This window comes from Spodoptera frugiperda, chromosome 5 (genome assembly GCF_023101765.2).
Source record: "Spodoptera frugiperda isolate SF20-4 chromosome 5, AGI-APGP_CSIRO_Sfru_2.0, whole genome shotgun sequence".
Classification (NCBI taxonomy): domain Eukaryota; kingdom Metazoa; phylum Arthropoda; class Insecta; order Lepidoptera; family Noctuidae; genus Spodoptera; species Spodoptera frugiperda.
In genome coordinates this window covers 7,000,250-7,022,836 of record NC_064216.1, presented here as the reverse complement: position 1 = coordinate 7,022,836, position 22,587 = coordinate 7,000,250, and the positions used below count along the sequence as shown (strand labels likewise).

General features: G+C 34.4%; 1 protein-coding gene across 8 annotated transcripts in view; it reads left to right on the top strand.

The window, feature by feature from the left end:
- LOC118271764 (protein split ends-like) overlaps window positions 1-22,587 on the top strand; it is a 74,436-nt gene that overhangs the window by 5,410 nt on the left and 46,439 nt on the right. For 6 of the 8 annotated variants that reach the window (XM_035587957.2, XM_050693919.1, XM_050693922.1 and 3 more), the window contains exon 2: window positions 12,093-12,407. The exons of the other annotated variants lie outside the window; for them this stretch is intronic. In XM_035587957.2, the coding sequence (XP_035443850.2) occupies window positions 12,093-12,407 (315 nt within the window). The remainder of the gene's footprint in view (window positions 1-12,092; window positions 12,408-22,587) is intronic. 8 annotated transcript variants of the gene reach the window in all.

The following is a 22,587-nucleotide window of genomic DNA, read 5'->3' as shown; positions in this document are numbered from 1 at the left end:
TCACCAGTTCCTCGAGCGATATAGCCTAGAAATTAGCGATATGGCCTAAGAAATTCCAAGCATCTAGATCGCAACTCTACAGCGTTCGCTCTCACTAAGTTACTCTGGGTCACTCTAGGGTACCAGAAGTTATACCATGTCTCAGTCACTAATTAATAATTTGGTCTTCAGGCACTGGGATTTTCGAGTTATCGTGCACGACGCACTTGCGTTAAATCTTCTACCGGTACGCTACATCAGTGGTCACTATTGTCCAAAATTAATCATCAGGCCGTTTTCGTCCACCGCTGGCCATAGGTCTTCGGCACGCTTCAGAGCTCCAACCGCTTCTGCCAGCATCTTTGTAGATATCATCACTCCTGGAGGTCACCCTACATTACGTTTGCCACAACGCGGTTTACTCTAACACGTCTACCCCAACGGTCATCAATTCGTAAACAAATTTGACCTGCCCACTGCAACTGCAACTTCCGCTTACTAATTCTTTTTGTCGATAGCTTTAGTTCTCTCTTGCTCTCTCTCTTTCTCTCTCTGATTCCCAAACTGCGAACCCCTTGTCGAAATTGTTTCTATCATACGTAGGGTTGTCCGAGGTAGAAGTACTCGTGAACAACCTCAAGAGGCGACACGTTGAAGACGAAGGTCTTCGGAAGAACACTACACAGAACATAAATATATCCATAAATAATGTTCTAAATGTTCATTGGGACGTTCGAATGGACATTCATTGAACAATAGTTTCTATGAAAAGACTTCAATTATCGATCGAGCCTAATCCAATCCAAAATCTCTGAATAATTATAGATCTTTGACAGAAATTGAAGTATTACTGAAAATCGATCTTAATTTATGTCCATTCTGATGTGATCTCCATTTCTGTAGTAGATGAGATGCATCTGAAAACATGATTTTCTACGTCACACGTAATTAAAACACTCAATGTAAACAGGAAAGAACGGGAATAATTTTAGGAAATTAATAACGAGGTTTGTGTTAGGTATCAAAACAATAATATACACGCAGGTAATTGCATAAACAAAGCCTTCGTTACGTTTACGTCAGTAAACTACCTACTTTTAGAAAATATTTCCTCCCGGATTTTAACTGAAGAGAGATTTATTAACCCGTCATGTGCCGAAACGCAGATCCACGCGAGACACAATGTATTTTCTATTTTGGTCTTATACACGGTCGGTATACGAAAGGTGGATTAAAATGATTCCTACACATCATCTGCTACGTCTATCGTGTAATTAAATGAAGTTAGTGTAGGTACCTACATGGCGACATAATTAAAGTAAACAATAAATATATCCTTTGATAGTAATAGATGGCGACTAGCGAGCTAGAAAATTGAAGATGTTAATCTTCATAATATGTGGTTTGGGTACTATGACCAAACTACGATCTATCTAGACACACGGCAGTGTGTCCGCCAAGTTCGAGCAAAAAACCGACACACCGGCCGTGGGTTATATTACACGAACCATTTCGGGCCAAGTTCGACCCACCTATAACTCAAAATCTATTTTATCTACGCATATGAAATTACTAGTATCTGTCGAGATCTAGTTACTTATCTAAAATACAAAATTTCATTAATGTACCTATTGTAGGTCTTGAGATATTGACGTCAGAAAATCGCTATTTTTACTATACACTCACTGACTGACTGACTCACTCACTCATCAAAAACCTAGACCACTTCCAATGGTCGTATTGACTTGAAATTTGGCATGGAGTTAGGTCTTTAGGTCAAGGTAAAGGAAAAAATCTGAAAATGGCCAAGTGTGAGTCGGTTTTAAAAATAATGAAGGTGTTAATTCATACCCCTAAGGAACTAAAACAAAAAAATTATCTATATCTTCCAATGGTCGTACCGACCTAAAATTCGTTACGGGTTTGTATTTAGTCAAAGTAAAGTAAAATAAGAAAAAAATTAAACCTTACAAAAATAAATGAAATCCCACCCAAAACATAAATGTGAAAGGCTGCCAAGTTCGATAATATTGGAATGCTTCGCCTATAAAAGAAGTGAGATCTAAATAAGTACCAAGTTCCATACACAGACCTCAGTTAAAAATGATATAACTTGGCAAGTTTTAATAGAAAATTATATACTTGACTCATTGCGTTTAGTAGGTTTATAACATAGTGTGTGAAAACTTGCCAACTTGTTATATCATTTTTAACTGAGGTCTGTGTATGGAACTTGGTACTTATTTAGATCTCACTTCTTTTATAGGCGAAGCATTCAATATTATCGAACTTGGCAGCCTACATTTATGTTTTGGGTGGGATTAGTATTATATCTATTAGCTCCTCGCTTAGCAGTTATACTTGCCGCCATTCATCTAACCACCACATATCCTTAAAATGGAATTTTAAAATTAAAACTAATAGGTATGGAAAGTGATGCTACGACTCTAAAGCTAGAAACGAGTCATTGCATTAATAGCAAGTCTATTCCCCCCTCTCTCCCGCAACAATTTTGCAATGTCGCGCTCCAAAAGCTGCTTAGGTGCGCGGGCGTAGACTGCTAGGTCAATGAACTCTCTAGAGGCAAGAATAACTAACATAAATGCTATTTATGTAATTTAATTTGAAAGCTTGATTTAATATCAACTTTGCTCTTTACTCTAGCGTTTCGCCCTGGTTTCTAAGGTATAGTATTAGAGAGTTGTTCATTGCTTATCTCTAGTTTACTACTTCAGTATTTAAGTCTTCGTTATAGCAATAACATTACATTAAATAAATAAATTGGGTTTGAGAAAATTTAGTGTCCTTGAAATTAAGAATAGTTGCCGGAGAATGACATCTGAATGTATCCTATTTACTGTTGTTAATTAAGTTCCAATATAAGAAATTATAATTATACATTCTGCAGTCTTGTAAAATTTATAATTTTACTTAATTTTAATAGTTAACTAAACTATAAAACTTAAAAAGTAACAAAACGAAATGCAACTCGCGTCATAAGTTATATTGTACCAAGATTTTGAATTTAGTTATTACGTTTTATAGGAAGATTATGATTTTAGGCGTTAAAGCATTCTTACTTCGTGTTGTAACAGCTATACATGACAAACAAAATATCTACCTATCTAGGTACATCAGAAACTCGAAACATAATGCGTAAATTGTGTTGTAAGTACCTACCTAGTTATCTACCTACTTTCAAGAATATGGTATATCTGCGTAATAATATAATACCCGTTGTTGGTTGGTGGGTGTGGGACCCACCTAAAACGGCTAAAATCTTTTATTTAATGCTTATATGTATTGTAAAAAGTATGTAATGTAATTAATCAGATATCCTAAACATGTACATTTCAATGTTTCAAGTACCTAATTAGACAACAACAAAACACGAATCATACCTACATGAAATAATCAGTCAGATACTAAAATGTACAGTGTGTTCGCCTCGCCTTGAGTTGATACTGGTAGATAGATATGTAAGCAGTGACGATGGCGCCCGGCGAGAAATCTGGCAACGTCGCATTCGTTCGTGTTTTGTACTTGCGCGTCGGACAGAGGCAGCGTTTGTAGTTTATACGTAACTAGTAACTTCTCGGCAATCTAAAAATTTTACTTCTTTGCCCGTATTTTATTGTTTTTATGTGTGTCTAAATTAATTAATGCTATACGTCAACTATTGATAAAGACTTTGAGTTAGCATATTAATTTATATCGAACATTGCAAATTTTACAAGCATATAAGTAGGTATTTTGGTTTAAAGTAGCTAAACTAAATAACGAATATTTATTATTATACAAATTATTAAGAACTGATTAAACTGAATGATTGTAAACCTGATATGGCGAAACTTTGATTTAAAGTCATTGGTTCTTTATAAATAAGTATTTGAATTAATTTATCAAGATTTAGAGAGGTATTTTTCGTTCAGTAAATTTTGGAAGTCAATATTTATTTCCAATCGGTTTTCCTTATACTATAACATTAATAATGGTTTCCTTATAACTCATTATAGCTTGTGTATTTACGTAACCGACTTAATAAGAACCAAATTTATTTCGCTTACTACGTATTTGAGCAGAAATGTAGCATTTCCAGGCGTTTAGTTCGTGTACTGTTAATAAAATTATGATTAGTGTTTGTTAAACAAGAAATGCAAACCAGTACATAGTTATTATTATTATCCAAAACAATTTAGTTTATCCTGCAGTAACGGTACACAAACAAAATACACATTTCACAAATTGATAATATTACGAGAAAAAAGTGAACACTGAGATTTCGTGAAGCTATCTTAGTCACAGGACGCAGTCTGCTGCGATCGATGCTAGCCAGCCGGTCCAACGCTATGAAAAGGGGGTGAGGTGAAGTGAGGAGTAGTGCGCACAACTTCAATGCGCCGACTAACGTGAAGCCGGGTGGTGCGTGAGATATTTGTACATAATTAAAATTATATGTGCAGCGTGAGTTGAGAAAATATGAGACTGCTGGTCTAAATATAACTCACGTATTTATTCACGTTTAAAAGAGATTTCGACTTTCACATTACCCATTTTGAAATTTCGATGGAAATTGTCATCCTCTATCGTCATGGTTTTTAAAATAATGTTGTTATTGATATATATTGTTTTTTAATTGACTTCATTCGGTCGTTATTGATATTCAGACTTAACTCTCATCTCATGTTGTTTTCCGATTTTCTTAATTATCACTTTCATAATTATCGTTTTCGATCTGAATGCGACGATCACAAACTAGAAGTATATTTATCCAGTCTGTTACCGTGGTTCTCAAGTTAAAACATAACCAAGCAAGGGAAATTACGATTAGTTTTTTTAGAAATAGGAACATAATAAGTTTCACGATTACTACTTGTAAATACTAGCTACTATTAGCCTCCTGGTCAGTCCCGGTTAGTAATCTCACCACTTTTCTGCTTGTGTCTAGGGAGAGTAGTGTTGGTATGGACTAGGTGTTGTAACATTATTATGCAATGCGAAAGTTACTGCCTGGTGACGGGTCTGCAGGGTGAGGGCGAGGGCAACACCCCGCAGTATAAGCTCTGCTCCACCCACGCCCCCGCTCTATCGACCTGCGCAAGCATCCGGCCGCCGCTGCTAGGGGCTCGTCGACCGACCTAACCGAATTGAACTTTTTTTATCCACTTATTTTATATGGCACATCAACTCCATTTATTCAGTTTATTTTTGTAACCGAAAAATAAATACACATAAATATATTTTGTGTGTAAATAAATCTTTAAATGTATGTGTTCCTTGATTTCTATAAAATAAATACACACACTTACAGTTAATGGGAAGCTACGTAAAATTATGTAGAAATGAATAATATATAAAACGTCTAAAAATAAACATACGTTATCTACCTACTACTACACAAATGTTTAGTGATTTATGATTGTTTGAATTTGTACATAATTTAACTATCATAATTTTATAAAGTTATTGAATACCCCTAGTTACCACCTCTAAGTTGCAGTCAAAACCCATATTAAAAATCTAAAAATTATTTAACCAATACGCGACAGAAAATTATTTTTACGCAAGTAGCACACAAACTAGTGTATTATAATGACCAACTACATAGGTATGCAATTATGCATACCACTCGTAGGTACTGTTGCTACAAATATTACATGAGCCATTAGTAAATTTGCGAAATTGTGTTGCATTTACTTGGCGAAAGTTTTATATACCCCGATTCCTTTCTGGTCCAGTACGCAATAAACTCAGTAATAAACACAGCCGTTATTCATTTCAAGTTTTCAAATAATTATGGCATCATATTCAATATCAGATTATTATTAGGTAAAAGAACACAGTCATTGACAATTTTTAAAAAATCGTCAGTGTTCATTAATATTTATTATTATATAAATATAGGTGGTTAGTTTTAATTAGCGTAGCCATTATAGTAAATGATAGTGTAAAGTCGTTTAAAATGAATTTGTTGAGTATAATTAGGTATATTATGATATATAAGATATATGGTCATAGTGTAATGATATTGTATATTTTGTGTTTAGTTGATGGGCTTATAATATTACTTACTTTATAACGGAGTATTGGCCTGATTCATGTCGACTCCGGCAGTCAGTGCAACAACGGTACTATTCTGGTATCATTCGTAAGAACGTATCTTACTGTTTGGAAATTACATATTAAGATAAACTTGGCATAGGTATATTATGTGACATACCTAGATAGACTAACCTTACTACTGCACGTGATACTGGTCTAATCCTGGATAGAAAGTGTTTTTTGGGCTTTGAGATATTCTTTATCTATTTTCATTATTAGCTCTGAGTCAGATAATGAGCCGGCCGTAATATCGAGATTTATTGTATGAAAGAAACTAAACATGCTTGTCATATTAAATAGGTGCCTAGTACCTAAAATGACTTTGTTCTCCCATTATAATTAGGTATGTATAATATTGAGATTGATTTTTTTAAAGTAAGTAATAGGTAGTTTTTTCGTATCTACAATTTGGAATGAGCACCTAACTTCATTGATAGACCTTTCTTTATTGGTTGACGTTTCTATTTTTGATTTATTTGAAATAGTACAGCAAAGTTTTATTCAACAAAATAAAACTTTGCTCTACTCAGAATTTTTGTAGAAGGAAAAAGTAGTGGTCCAATATAAGCTAAAATAAATACTTAATAGGTAGTGTCGTGGTGGACAAAACCTGTGTTTTCTATAATATGTATATTATTTACCGTTGATGAAAAAGCCAGGACAATGGCAGAAAAGATTTACTAGCTAGAAATAATATTAAGAGTTAGGTACCGAAAAGTTTGATTTTGAATATTATTACGATGATGTAAATAGATTTTACTAATACACCACTTATTGAACTAAAAAATAAACGTGTTTTTTTATTTAATATTTTAATAGATAAGTAGAAAACGAACTACAGTATTATGGGCTAGATAATAAACAAAAATATTAAAGAAACGATTTTTCATAAACGTAAAGCGTTTATTCCTATTAATCTCGTAAACAAAAAAAAATACAAAAGACAAGTCAGCACAACGACTGATTGAAGTAGCAGCTATTCAGAAAGTTGATGACGTCACCGACCCGGTATCTCCCCCTCTCCCCGCTCCACAACGCTTATTTTTCCTTGCCTGACTCGCCCGACAGTGCTACTTCGTCGTTTACCCCGCACCTCCGCTCTCCGTCCGTTTGCCTGCGTGTGCTCACACAAACACACGCGCTGTGTGTTCAGTTGAGTTTCACACGGAAACCGGCTTCGGCAGCGAGTGCGGCCATGTTGTAAGAACATAAAACTGGCAACGTCGCACCAGACATCGACCGATTTAATCGTGTTTGAATAAATTTCACAAAAGATAATAGTAACTTTTTTCCAAATAAAGGTTTGATCTAATACAAAGAATATTATTATTTGTTCGACTAGTTTAAGTATGTAGATTAAACGTACGTTTACAATATTACTGTCGTATGAAGAGAAAAATATGTCTGAACCTAGTTTATACCTACAAATGCCTTTTGCTAGAATACAAATAAATAATATTTCACATCTCCCTTACGTTAATTACCTAATTAGTACATAGTTAGTAATATTAAGACTGGTTAAACCAGTTAGGACTGTCTCATTAATAGAAAGAACCTAAATTTAAACAAAAAAACATACTACATTGATTGCTTTACTTCGGAATAGGGAAAATAACAAAACTTTGAATTTGGCAAATTTACATTTTGTAATCTACGCAAAAAAAAAACAAGCATGATGAAATAATAAACAGCTTTATTCAATACGTATACATAAAACGAATAGCATTCGCTCGCAACTACATGATAGAGAGAATGGGGAGGCAAACGGCGCGGCGGCGCGGCACGGCGGTATGGCAACGACGCTTATCTTTTATACACCTATTGTGAACTGTGATCAGAACGGCAACAACGCGTTTTATAGCTTCTGGCCTGCTCGCTCTCGTGTAATGCTGACGCGCACCGCTGCTCGTCCGGTTAGTTGTTTATTTTTAAATAAAGTTGCTTCTTCATAATGCCAATTTAAATGTTTGACTGACGAAGACAGGTAACATGGCTTATTTACTAATTGTGTTAAAATAATAATATGATGAGAAACTCGCCTGTTATGTCCGTCCGTATCTATTTTATACCTTTTCTACTTTGTATCCCACCCAATATTTAGGCTACTTTTTCCCAAATTATTCAATCTCCGAAGTCCCACACGCAGTGCATTGAAATATAAATTTTGGTTTCAATGTTAAAATCAGGTTTTCTATTGTCTTGTCTAAATTTACTTACGTATATAGTAGGTATTGTGTTGCAACAATAATAATATTTATCAGAGCGACCGATAGCAGTCTACAAAGATAATAACTATAAAATTGCAGGAGAGACCTGCAAAAATACCACAAATCTTGAATTAAATTTTCTTATTACGTATAAAGACTAACTACTCACGCGTGATTTCACTAGTTCTGTTCGGCTGCTGTTGATAGCAGCGTGATGTTTTATAGCTTATAACCTTCCTCGATAAATGGAATATCCAACACATAAAGAATTATTCAATTTGGACCAGTAGTTCCGTTTAAACAAACCAACAAACAAACAACTCTTTAGCTTTATTATAATATTATTAGTAGACTAGGTATAGACTCAGAATTTAAAAAATCCAAGGACCTATTGTAAGTACCTAATTTTCATGCGACGAAACATATCTATCTTCGTGGTCCTTGCTTATTCCATCCTCTGCCCTCTAAATCAATATGTAATTATTATTATTTTATTTACATTAAATTCTTATTATTACTTTACTTAAATAACTTCTATTTCAATAATAATATGTTTATGATGACTAATAAAATGAAAAAGAGTTTAAAAGTTTAATAATTCCGCCTTTTTCAATAATTATTATTAATTATTGTTTCAATGTTTGTGATTATTTATAGGTTCTATGTACGTAATTACGTATACGTGTGTTGTGTTGCTATATATTTTATATACAGTACAGTTATGGTAATTTTACTTTGTTTTAGCATAATATTTTCATATTAAGTAATTAATTAATACCTAATAAAAACAGCTTACGGTGTTTCACATTAGTAAAGTAGATAATGTTTTTAATATGCACTTGTTACCGTACCATTTTACAGAAAAAAAAAATTGTAAAATAATTTACAAATTATAGTTTATCTCATACCTAGTTCTTACGTAGAGGTTAAGAACGAATTCTTAATGTTGAATGCGGTGTTGCAATGTTCTGATTTATTAAGTGTACACCTAGACTATAACTGCTTTGAAACAAAATAAAACAAAGTTGAACCTGTTTTTTCTGAAAGGTAGACGTTCATGAACCCTGCCCACGCGTTTTCTCTAGTTATGTTGTTCTAGATACCTAAACCCACGTAATAGAAATATTTAAAATTTTTTGATAGCAAACTACTGGTCATATTTTGAAGAAGTATTCCACATTGGGCACCCGTTAAAATGGCACCCAAGCTAATGGCACCGATGATGTTCCACATTGGGCACCCATAGGTAGTTTTTGTGGGTGTCATTCGTGGAATATTTTTTAATTTTATAGGTATTTTATTCCATATATGGCACCTGCGCATAACTAGATACTGGTGTTGGGAAGTTTACGTTTCTCAGCACGTTACATAATATCGAATATGATCCGTAGAGTGTTTAATATATCATTCATCAAGTAAAACCTACAGCATAGAGCAGTTGTGTGTTTTGAAGTACTAGGGCATTATAACCAAGTTGGAGTTTGACATCATGTACAGTCTGAAGCAGTTAGTTGTAAGTTTTAAAGTAATAGAACATCATAACCATACAGTATAGGGATCTTACGTGTTTTGTAGTACTAAGAGTTCAGAAATTGAAGATATCATACTAATTATAAGGGAGGGCTGTTAAATAAAAGAAAATTTTCCACAACTGCTCTAAGCTGTACATGATGTCGAACTCCGACTTGCTTATGATTCCCTAGTACTTCAAAACACACAACTGCTCTATGCTGTAGGTTTTACTTGATGAATGATATATTAAACACTCTACGGATCATATTCGATATTATTTAACGTGCTGAGAAACGTAAACTTCCCAACACTAGTATCTACTTATGCGCAGGTGCCATAAGTGGAATAAAATATAAAATTAAAACTATTCCATAAATGGCATCCATGGAAAATACTTATGGGTGCCCAATGTGGAACATCATCGGTGCCATTAGCTTGGGTGCCATTTAAACGAGTGCCCAATGTGGAATACCTCATTTTGAAACAATTAGATTGAAATACGAGAATAAAAAAAGCATGAGAATTGACCCTACACACGCCACATTTTTGGTATTAAAGCAACTTTCAAGTTGATACACCCATATTGTGCAAATGGTACAAAGAGACAATTAACTACCCTACTGAATAGCAAACCATTGTGTTACTTGTATGCTTCTTGTGGATAAAAAGAACAATTGATGCTCAAAAATGTATGCACCCCGTCCCCACACTAGTACCATTTTGAAACCTATGTCAGTAGAATAGAAGGGTCTTCACCACCTTATGTATGACAAAGGAACTGAAATATTGTTCAGAAAAAAAGCTACATCGACTTGAGAATTGAACGCATTTAACATTCTTTTTTAAATAATTATTCCTAAATGAGTTGCGACTACCAAGTAAGGTGTTTTGGGTCCGTTTCCCGGATACCAAAAATATCAAGAAGTAATATTAATAAGAACATGCAGAGGAAACGATGTCTCGTGTCAGGGTGTCGGTAAACAACCGACGTGAACTCCTCAGCACCCAGTCCTACTCGATGTTGCACAATTGAGGTCCTAATATCGAGACCTGTGGAACACCACACGATGCATGTCACATTTGCGTCATCATAAACTATGTTAAATGACATGGGTAGAATGATATCCAATTCAGAATGCTAAGTGCCAGTTTATTTTTACATTAACGCGATCGAAACCTTACCGCGTTTAGAGCTCTCTAATTGGTTGGTTAACCGACCTTGGATCAGAATACGCCATAAACGTGTCGACCGTGTTAAACAAACCCACACTAGGCATTCTTCAAGTCCATATAACTCTTTTCTGACACATTTTCAGTTTCGCTGTCATACATAACGATATGGTGAATAAGCTCTTCGATTGTAGTAGGTGTTACAGAGCTACAAAAGTGGGTACGTTTTCAGTATTATCCTTTATAAACATTTAGGTAAACTATCAAAAATCCATTCCTGATCCACTACTGTATGTGTTATCTTGACATTTTTTGTAATTAAAATTATTTAATATTAAATAACTCCACTACAGATGTATACAATATGTCCTTCCCTATGTAAGGTTTGCTCAGATGATGAACTTTGATAAAAACAAAACCTACGTGGGAAAATATCCACAAGAATCTCGTAAAAGTCTAAACTATGATGTCCAAGATGTCGCCAAAATGCCTTATTTATGAAATAGGTAACCAAGTTCTGTCCTAACATCCTCTTGCTATTGATTATTATGATTATAAACATTTAATTAGACTTAGATACACACCTTGACAATGCTATCGTTAGCAAGCGCATCTTACACAATGATAATGATCTATAGTTTATTATGTTTATTTACATTTTTAGAAAATTTCTCGATAAAATCTTCTCTTAATCATCTTTTCTTTGCTGTTAAATCATGAATAGGTGTTAAAATCATTATTAACATTTGGTTTACACATTATAATTTCATTTCATTGACGTTATACGATTAAATTTTGTCAAAAATGTACTTACTGCTAACTGTAATCGTAACACTTACCCAATTTGTGTAAAAACTTTAATAATGTATTGCAGCTGTGTTATTGTATATTTTATTTTTAATTTTAAATGTATTGTGTTTTAGTTTGCATCGTTTGATGTCTTTATTTCGATATAAATTACAATAAAATCACTTAGTTGTGCTCGTACTTACCGTAAAATAATAAAATAAAGAAATGTGTTGTTATAACCAACGCGAACTTGAAATAGAATGTGTGTTAAATACATGGTGGAAGTTATTTAAATTAGATTATTGATATGTCAAAGTGTTTTTCTTTTCACAGCTATGGCCGAGTCCAGAATGTCAAATTGTTGGGTCGGGCAGACAACATTACCACTGGTGTCAATGCCGGAGGTGCCAGTGGCGTCTGTGCCACAGTTGCCTTTATGGACATTAAGTCTGCATCAAAGGCACATAATGCAGAACTCGTGCTGGACGAACGCACGCTTACCACCGAGTATTATGAGCCAGCTGCGATACCCTCTGCAGCGGGTGCACCCTCGGCCGGCTCATCCCCTGCCGGTTCTGGCTACTCAGGTTCTTCGTCCTCCGTGAATTCTACCCCTGCTCCCGCTTCCGTGTCACGCTACCACCTGTCGTGAGTACAAGTTTTAATAGGCTTTATTTGAACAGTGATCATTTTTGGTATATTAAATTAATTAGTCAATGTTGTATTTAAACACAATCGTGTTCATTGATTGAAAAAAATGTATGACCATAGAGTAATTTTGAATAATTATATTATACTTGAAATGGTCACATAATGGCTTAAATCCACCGTATTTTCCTTTATTTTAACTCAATTAGCCCAAACGGTTATTAAAATTATTAAATATCGTTGAGTTAGGTAATTATAATGATAAAGTGGATCTATGCCAATGTTGTACCGACATATTTGCTTGGCATATATATTATATTACTTTTCATTTTTTAAACCAATAATATAATCGTCCGACTGTTAGGCGCTTATGTTTTCTTATGAAGCAATTGTAGATAATTAAATGTGCTTTTTATGGTATCTATAAGTGGCATGTTAAACCTACGTTCATGCACGATTACGGTGCCGCCGCCGCCGCCGCCATTGATGGTGACAGCCTTCGTGGTTAATTAAGGATTGCAGTGAATCAATTGGATTGCAGTGCGGAATTTCTCGGAGAAGTGAGATGTGCAGTGTTGAAAATTGTGTCAGTGAGTGTTTAGTGTTGGAGTGCAGTGAAATCAATACATTAGTGGCACCTTAAGAAATGAAAATTCACTGTGGCTGGCGGCGGCCCCATAATTTATACTTGCACCCTGTAATTAACTCTGTGTGTTTTAGTAACCTCCTGAATGACTGTGCCTAACCTTCTGTAAAACTATAATGTTTGTTAGTGTGTGTGATTCGAATTCGAAACATGCATTAGGTATATAGGAATGGAATTGATAATGTTATGCAGATACGTATACATCATCGCGATTTACTATAGATATTCCACGAAATTTTAATAATTTCCGCTATAAACAGGACAAAAATGTCGACATTTCATTAGAAATCGTTAAACTGAAACAAAACGGGTTTTGAATCCCCGGGAAACCTTACGTACTGTATAATATTTTACAGAATTCAAAAGTTTGTTTGTCACTGCCCACCCACGCAGAGTAAGTAGTCAACTCGGACCACATGCCTACGGCCCATTTGGGACGAGTTGGGGAAATTAAAAATAAATTAAGTTTTTAGTGGTCAACTCGTCCCACTTTTTTTTTGTATGGATTTTTAAACTTTATCAATGTTTGGTACAGTTAGCAACACAAGATTAAAAATATTTTTTTATAGTTTTTTTCTTTACTTTCGTTTTGTTCATAGATTATTTCATATTAAAAAATCCTGACGAAGTAAGAACCTCTTTTTTTAGTGTCAAATAATTTATTACCTAAATTTTTTTAGCAATCGCACAAATTCATGTGTTGACCAAAATTACTAAGAATAGTAAACATGTGCACATGGTCCAACAATGGTCATGGCGGTCACTTATGAAGTAAATGATAACGTAGATAGAATGAAGTTTCTAGAAAATCTTTTGTTTTCAACAAAGTAATAGAACTTTATTATTTCCACACTAACCCTTTTGCTACTGACTGTACCTTATCTCATTGTGGTAGTGACGTGGGACGAGTTGACCATTACAAATATTATTTTATTTTATTTTCTGCAATTCGTCCCAAATGGGCCGTAGGTATGTGGTCCGAGTTGACTACTTACTCCCCACGCATACAGGGTATACCTATACTGACTTTGTATACGTTATCTATGTGCGTATTGTACATGTGCCGCAGTTATTTCGAGAAATATGGTTCGGACTACTCTAATTTTGTTTTTAAGATAGCATATTAATTTTAGGCACTATTACTATTTAATGACATTTAAACAATTTTAGACACAAGAACAGATGTGTCCAAAGACTGTTTTCTATTCGTTCTTACATCATCATAACCAAATTGTCACTTTACTATATCCATGGAAGCTATGAAGCTACCAACTATTCTTTTTATTAAAAACACTAACGTCTCTTTCTTTGCAATATGACATCCAAAATCCACAATTGTCTTTAAGGTATTTTCGCTATTTTGGTAGGGTAGGTGCACCAGGAACCGGTAGTACACCATATCCAATTTTTAATCAACATATCCTTCTGTTGAATTATTCTTTTTTTTTTACATTTGGTAGCACTGTATTGCTTCTGCCGATCAATTATAAGCGAGGAACACGCGATCAACATCGTTAAAAACCATAATTATGATTTTAAACGACAATCGTTCATGTCGTTTCGGACCGCCATATTAGTAAACGACGCGTTGACAGCACTTTTTTTTTTGGTTTTCATATATTTTCCAACTAACTACGAAACATTATGTGTGAAGCATTCGTATTACGTGTTATTTAATAAAAAAATGCTAATTTAAATCAATAATTGTTAAACAAACCGTTGGTAAACTAATGGAACACCAATTCAGTGATTTTCCATTTGATCTAGAATTGGCGATTTAGTAGTATTTTGATAAATTATTGTTTTTTTCTTTTACATTTACCTAACGTATATACTTCTATCAATTATACAAAGCTCTTAAAAATCCACGACGTGGCTGTTTACTACTGGTAATTTCTATACAACGAGTTTGTTTCAATAATTGAACACAATATATTTTTACAGACAACGCTGTCAAAATTACGTTTTCCAATTATAAATTAAAGATGTCTTAAAAGCAATAAATGAGATTAGCCTAGGCACAAAAAATTAGACAAGTGTAATTATGTAATTATCAAGAACGCGAACTAGGTAGCGCGGTTTTACTCGCTTATCTACAACGGTATGGTGGTTTAGGCGTAAAGTAGAGACAGAGACGTGAGTTACTTTCGTATTTACATAATTTTTCACCCACTACTCGGTTACTATTAGTCGTAGCGTGATGTTTATTGCGTGACCTTATAATTTTCCTCGATAAATATACTGTCTAACACAAAAATAATTATTCAGTTTTTCAATTCAATTCAGTTCTTGAGATTAGCGTGTTCAAAGAAACAAATTAAGTCTGTTAAAGACAACATAGTGAGGCTGGTAGCATTAAGGTATAACTTGAAACTTAAATGCTTTAACTTGACAAAGTTCCACTCATTAAAATCGTTTTGTTTCCTGGTTCACCATCGGCATAATGTCTGGTCTTTTGCTGGTACCATCTGGTCGAGCTTTAGCACATTGCAACTTTCCATATTATTTTTAAATAAAAAGAAACCGTAATAGTTATAAAAAAAAATCGGAATTAACCATGTGAATCTATGATAAACAAAGAGTACGTTAATATTTTTTTATTGATTGCTGTAATAATGGAACATTAAAAAAACTTTCATAATATTACATAATAATTGTTCACCCTAGTTGACATCAAGTCAAATTCAATACTTTTATTTCCTCTTAATATCCAATGTCATAATATTTTTGCATCAGAACTTAACTTATGGTTAAAAATTGCTAGAAAATTTTGCAAATTAAGTATATCGTTACATTTTTGACATCGATGAACAAAAGTATGTTTATTTTTGAACACATATTCTATTGTATTAAAAAGTTTCAATAATTGCTACTTAACTTCTTTTCGTGTTTTTTTTAACATTAAGTTTTTGACTGCCAATAGAAAACTGTTGAAGGAAAATCCTCCGCTAACGTCGGTCACCGGTGACCACCACGGCGTTCAATGTGTTAACGAAGGGCACCATTTTATTTGTGTTACTGATAATTAACGCTATTTTTAGGAAATATTTACATAATCAATTATGATCATCATTATCAGTAGCCTATAAGTGGCCACTGCCGACCAAATGCCTCTTGTCGTGAGGCCTAAGTAGTCTTCTTCTTTTACGATAGGCTTGCAAAGTTTTGGATAGCGTGATACAATTTGAAATAATAGTCTTAAATACCAAAAAGTTATCTTAGGTACCTACTTGATGTTCACATCGCATCGCAATGCAACACTGTCGTGTTGCAAAATCGTCGTGTGTAGATGACAATCTACATTTGTTAAGACGTCAAAAGCCTGACATAATATGTTACCTAAAATTTACATGCAGTGCTTATTTTGCGGTATTCTTATTTGCAGTATCTAAATTCTTTATTTAAAACTTTACCTAAAGTAAATAAAGTAGTACCTACTAATATCTATATCTGAATTGTAGACTAATTGCAAACTGGTAATTGCTATTTAGGAATAGTAATTAACTGAATGGCAATTCAGGTCTACAAAATACTGGACTTTGTTAGGTTAGGAGCATTTTCGAGAAATTGACACCGCTTGTTAAAAACACAAAAACTCCGTTTAAAATACAAACAGATACTTTCTCATTAGACAAGTTTTACTTAATATGTCTTTGGTGGATGTGTTACATTCTTCAGGGTTTGCATCACTATTCTACACACAACGTATGTGCATATCAAGCCTTTTTTTTGAGGGGGTAAAATCATTCTCATCCTCTGGACCGCGTTCAGCGGCGTGCGGTTCGGATTGTTGAGTGTCAGGAAGTTTCAAACCGACTTGACACTTTGGCAATGCGTAGAGATGTAGCTTCGTTGTGCATTTTCTATCGCCTATACCACGGGGAGTGCTCTGAGGAATTGTTTGGTCTTATACCTGCCGCTTCTTTTCGCCATCGACCCACACGACAGCACTTCCATCCCCATCATATAGATGGTTGGCAGGCCACAACTGTGCGCTTCTCGCGCAACTTTCTGCCTCGTACAGAAAAACTGTGGAATGAGCTGTCGTCGGCGGTACTTCCGAACCGATACGACCTTCAAACCTTCAAGAAAAGAGCATACTCCTTTTTAAAATGGCCGGCAACGCACCTGTGACTCCTCTAGTGTTGCGGGTGTCCATGGGCGGCGCTGATCGCTTACCATCAGGTGACTCGTTTGCCCATTTGCCTCCTATTCCATAAAAATAAAAATTCAATGGGTACTCCTGCCTTGGGTGAGGCAGGAAAGAGAGTGTCAGACCCTTCCTGACTTAATCCTACAGATTTGAGCCAGGACCCCGGTAATCTCCCATAAAGTTACTTACCCCACTAGGGTGGCTAACTTATAAGTACGTATGACTAATACTAGTTATTTTTTTGCTTTTTAGAAGTCGGTTTTGTAAACGCAGTTTCATAACAGTTATTATTTTTGACTTTTTAGTTTAGTATTAGTAAAGTATAGATACCCTGTATGCTACGTATTATGGCCTACATGGGTGCAAAGTAAAATTATCATCCATACCAATTATTCAAGCCCAAACATCAGGTAGCTACTTTGAAGCGTTAAGGAGTTTTCTTGACAATAAATGACAATGACACCCTATCTAGGTGTATAGTTCTCATTAATACAAAGTATTCAAACTCAAACACATGGTAGCTACTGTTAACCGCGTAGGAGTTCACTCAACTGCCTCTCGGCTCCATCATCATACCAAATTGTAACTACTGCCTAGCCTGCATACAGCGTATCATAATTTTATTTAAAATCCCGAATTTCAAGTCTGTAGATCATTTATTTCTGAAGTTTATGACACACACTCACTTATGATCATCAAAATAGAATTAGTATTTCCCATAAACTCAGAGAGCTGAAATTTGGTACAGAGTTACGAGATGACCAAATAAAGGGAACACTAATAAAACTAGGATAATCGAAGAACTGGAGTACCTGTTTAGCTTGATTAGAAAACAAGAGCCCAACTAAAAATTATGAGACATACCGACATACCGCCTTTACATTACAAAAGATATTAAACTTCGCGGGCCGCTTCATTTGATGTTACAAATCGAAGATCTCAAGTATCAGCTGGTCCCCAGCTGGTCTTAGCTGAAGCCCGCGTTTCTACAAAAAGAAGTTAAAGTTTTGTGACTTCGCTGTTGATTTTTAACGCATAAAGAATGTTCGGCCAGTCATATAACATTAACTGTAATAAAAAAAAACAAAGTAAAGAACGTTTGACTTGGCACGACTTTGTCTAGATTTAATTACTTTTTAGAGATAAACAAGCAGCTCCATCGAGAATTGGCTCGTATTTTGCTCTTGGGATGCTGTACATTCCACATACAGTATCGGAACAAGTCGTTTAATCTATGAATGATCGACACTACTTATTGTTTTAAGAACACTATCTTTCATTTCCAGTAAGTTTCATAGTTCTGATTAACATTTTCCTGTTTTCCAAGGAATTTCCAAGGAGCGCTGTACAGCGCTCGAGTATAATTTAATCTAGGGAGCTCACGAAGGAATTTCAGTAGTTACGAATGCGTCAGATTAACATATGGGGAATACCTAGTGTCATTTTGAATAAATCCACCATTATACTCGAACTCACTAGACGGGGCGATTAAAAAATTTAAAAACGTCCAACTAAACACAATTAGTTTCGTGGTGCGGCAGATTAAGGGAAGAGACCTCGACACCATGATAAAGGAAGTGTATCTAAAAAAAAACATAGCCCATTTGAGTGTAATTACTAAGTGTGGGAGGGTTTTGAAAGGGTTCATAATAAACCCCACCATATAAACGGGCAGATTAAAGTGTGTTTCCATTATATTAGAGCCATGGAGCATGAACACTATATACAATGTGATAGGGTTGGGACTTCTAACCCGTTAAGGCTGAGTACTACATCTAATTTTATCGACAAAAAAAATAATATGGGGTGTTGAACCCCTAATTGAAAATATTGAAAAATAGTGATTCTTTCGGTAAAAATAATTCACAAATGATTTTTTTTCTCACCAAAACATTATCAAACATATGAAAAAAGTAATGAATTAGTTAGCCAAGGTTATTAGCTACCGTTTGTCGTTTTTTTTTGTTTCTACGACGCATACAACCTTTGATATCAAAAAAAGTAAAAAAAATATTAAAATAGCCATAATTTTTAGGGGATTTGACCCCTTCGACCCCCGACTTTTGTCGATAAAATTAGATGTAGAACTCAGCCTTAACGGGTTAGAAGTCTCGCCCCTATCACATTGTATATAATAAGAGTTATTGAAATTAAATCTATTATTGTATGACAAGGGCAGGAACTCCAGTCCGTGGAGAGCAAACAATTTTAATATATAAAGAAAATACATATCTCACATTTTCGACCCCTAATAAGAAAGTAACGCCTAACAATTTTAAAGATCTGTGGATTACCCCTCCTCCACCGACGAAGGAAATGTCATTATACCATTTATTATTTCTAGCATTATATCTTTAAAATCCAGTAGGTCCCTACGACGCTCGAGTAAATCCAAATTTAACACTATCAGCCATATTAAGTTGTGAAATGTAAATGAAAAATTCAAATTAGTAGTTAAAATTAAGACGAGATGAAGCATTAAATCTAAAATACCTATGTGAGATTTTCTTACATGCCAAAATTATCAGTTTATTAATATTGAGTTAAAAAGAAAAGAAAAAGCAACACATAAAAGTGCTAATAAAACACCATTCTACTAGGATTCCGGCGATTGGGACCGCGTTGAACTGGAACTGAGGTCCAGAGATTGTTGGAACCACTGATCTTGACCATCTCTTTGTGCAGTTATTTCTATTAGTCTATACTTTTGGTTATTTAATTACTTCTTACTTTTTAATAGACCAATATGCGGTCTGGGCAGTAGCCCCGAGCGTTGACCATTGCCATTAGGTAAAATACGTTCCAGAAAGAATCTTTCTATCAACTAGCAGCCTATATTGCTAAATCGCTACTTCTAAATCCGTGTCAATGAACAAAATAATTACTATATTACAATTTTTTTAAACGTCCCTACTTTACATAGCAACCCGCAGTAACTAGGGCACAGGCTAGCGTGTTTCACGCTTCGTGATCTCTGCATGCGGGGCAATCCCACATGCATGATGAAATCTGCACATTATTGAGAACACATTTACAACGGAGTCTTAATCCTGGCTTCAGATAGAAAAAGATGTAAAAAAATAATCTTTTTTAGGTATATAACCTTAGTCTTTGAAAATATTTTCCTGAATTAATTAGTTAATGAAATATTTCCAGGTACTTTTGAGTATTTATGATCTTTGATGATAAACTGAAACAAAAATACTAACAATACATTGGTAATTACTCTTAATTTTCATTTATACGTATGATATATGCAGTTCTCATAATTTACAATTAAATTGAGAGATTACATAAAATACACTCGAGAGCAAAGAAACAGAGCCACTAGTGAGGTTTTCAATTTTTTTATTAATTGGTAATTTATACCGTATGAAAAGAAATTTAATTGTCTTAAGAATAAGAATATTTTGTTGTAATTTCATCAAATCATCTTTCATAAAGTTATAGACCTCTTCATAGGTTCTATAAAACCTGCACTGTCTATATGTTTGTGCTATTTCTTTTTGCGCTCTGTTTAAAAACTTTGAAAGGTGGCGTTGATAGTCCTTGCAAGTGTTTCGGTAACCATTAAATGTAACAAAATAGATTCCATTCTTCCCTATTTTGAATTACTATGTGAATTCACGTAGTAATTTGAGACTTCATGCTCGGCATTTGAATATATGTATAGGATAGCTAGTTATGTCATGACCCTTCGATTAATATCATGTAACGTTTTTCATCGTGTAATGTTCATCGTGTAATGCAATGTGATAAACAATTTTGTTATAGACTGTGGGTTTTGAAAGAATGAACCTACCTATTTAATTGCGTTTTCTTTTTCGAAAGTCTTCATCACGGACGTTATTTTAATAAAAATCGAATAAAACCTAAGAGCTACAAGCGCTAACAACACAAGGCAGCTATCCATTTTTAGAGAATTTTTACTGTCAGTGTCAGTTGCTTGTTTTTAATCAATAATCTTTTTGTCATGATAATTTTGACTCAAATTTAAAAGGTTTTTACTTTATTCTCTGAAAATAGGAACCTAAATTTAATTAACAACAGGTTAATCCATTCAGTCCCGATAAATAATGTGTTCACTAGAGTCGAAGTTTAGTGCATCCCGACGTATTTGGTTTAGATTATTACTGATACCTCAGAGGCTACATTATTAAGCCGCTTCTTAAAAATAATTAGCATTTTGTCTTTAGTCTGTAAACGACTGTACCAAAAATATTTTAGGTTCAACCTAGATCATCGCCGTAGATATTTCATATTTAATTGCAAAATCGGGAAATAACCGCTTTTGCATTAGTATTCTCATAAAAAAATGTGAAATGAAAATCAACAAAACCTTTTAGAACAAAGATCATACAACTAAAATCAGGTACTCTTTAATTCTTAAAAATACACATACATATTCGTAATCGTTGTCCGGTCGTTTCATGCTCATTTCAAGTTAATGGAGCCTGTAATATAAACTAAATGCTTTATGCAAACAGATTTTTTTTCCATATATGTACTTACTATGGTCTTACTTGATTTGGGTTTTTTTTAAATAATGTCTTTTCTACAAGATAATAATTAATTCAGTTAGTCATCTTGCGCATCATATCTTATCTTACTTTTCTTCACCCAAGCCACCCAGGCTAATATTATGTTACAGTAGTAAATAGTTACTTCGTATATAATTCGGTGTGTAGTCAATTAATTAGTCATTACGAAAGTCGACTGCGTTGTAGCTTTCAACGATAACTAATTTTAAAATACGATGTCTTGCCTGAAGAAATTCAGCTTATTGTTAAATTACGTAGTATTGATACCGTAATTTTCATAGTTTTATTAATTTTCCTTACTTTTTTTTTGTTTTGTTTATTGTTTTTTGGGGTAGAGACGAACTAACCCAATAAATAAAAATTTATATGGACGTGTAAAAGTGCTCTTTTGAAGCCTATCTACAAAATAAATTCATTTAATTTCAACTACCAACAACCAACAAATCTTAAGTCAGGGAGAGCGATGCTTCGACCGGAGCGATACCGCGACCTCACAGAAAATCGGCGTGAAATAACGCTTCACCAAGGCCCAATTATTACCAGGGGGTAGCCAGTAACCTCACCCCAATTGGGTCACCAATTTCCCAAATCCCCAAAAATCCTCGAATTTCTAACCCCCAAAGGCCGGCAACGCATTTGTAATGCCTCTGGTGTTTCAGGTGTCTATGGGCGGTGCCGATTGTTTACCTGGCTTACCCCATAAAAAATCTAATTGGGAAAATCAAAGTTTGAAAACTTGCTGTTCGCTAATTGTAAATTCTGAAGCTACAATTGATTTCATTGTTATTAAACTACCTATTGTTATCCCCGGAGCTGCGGACCACCTAGCGGGTTTATCGG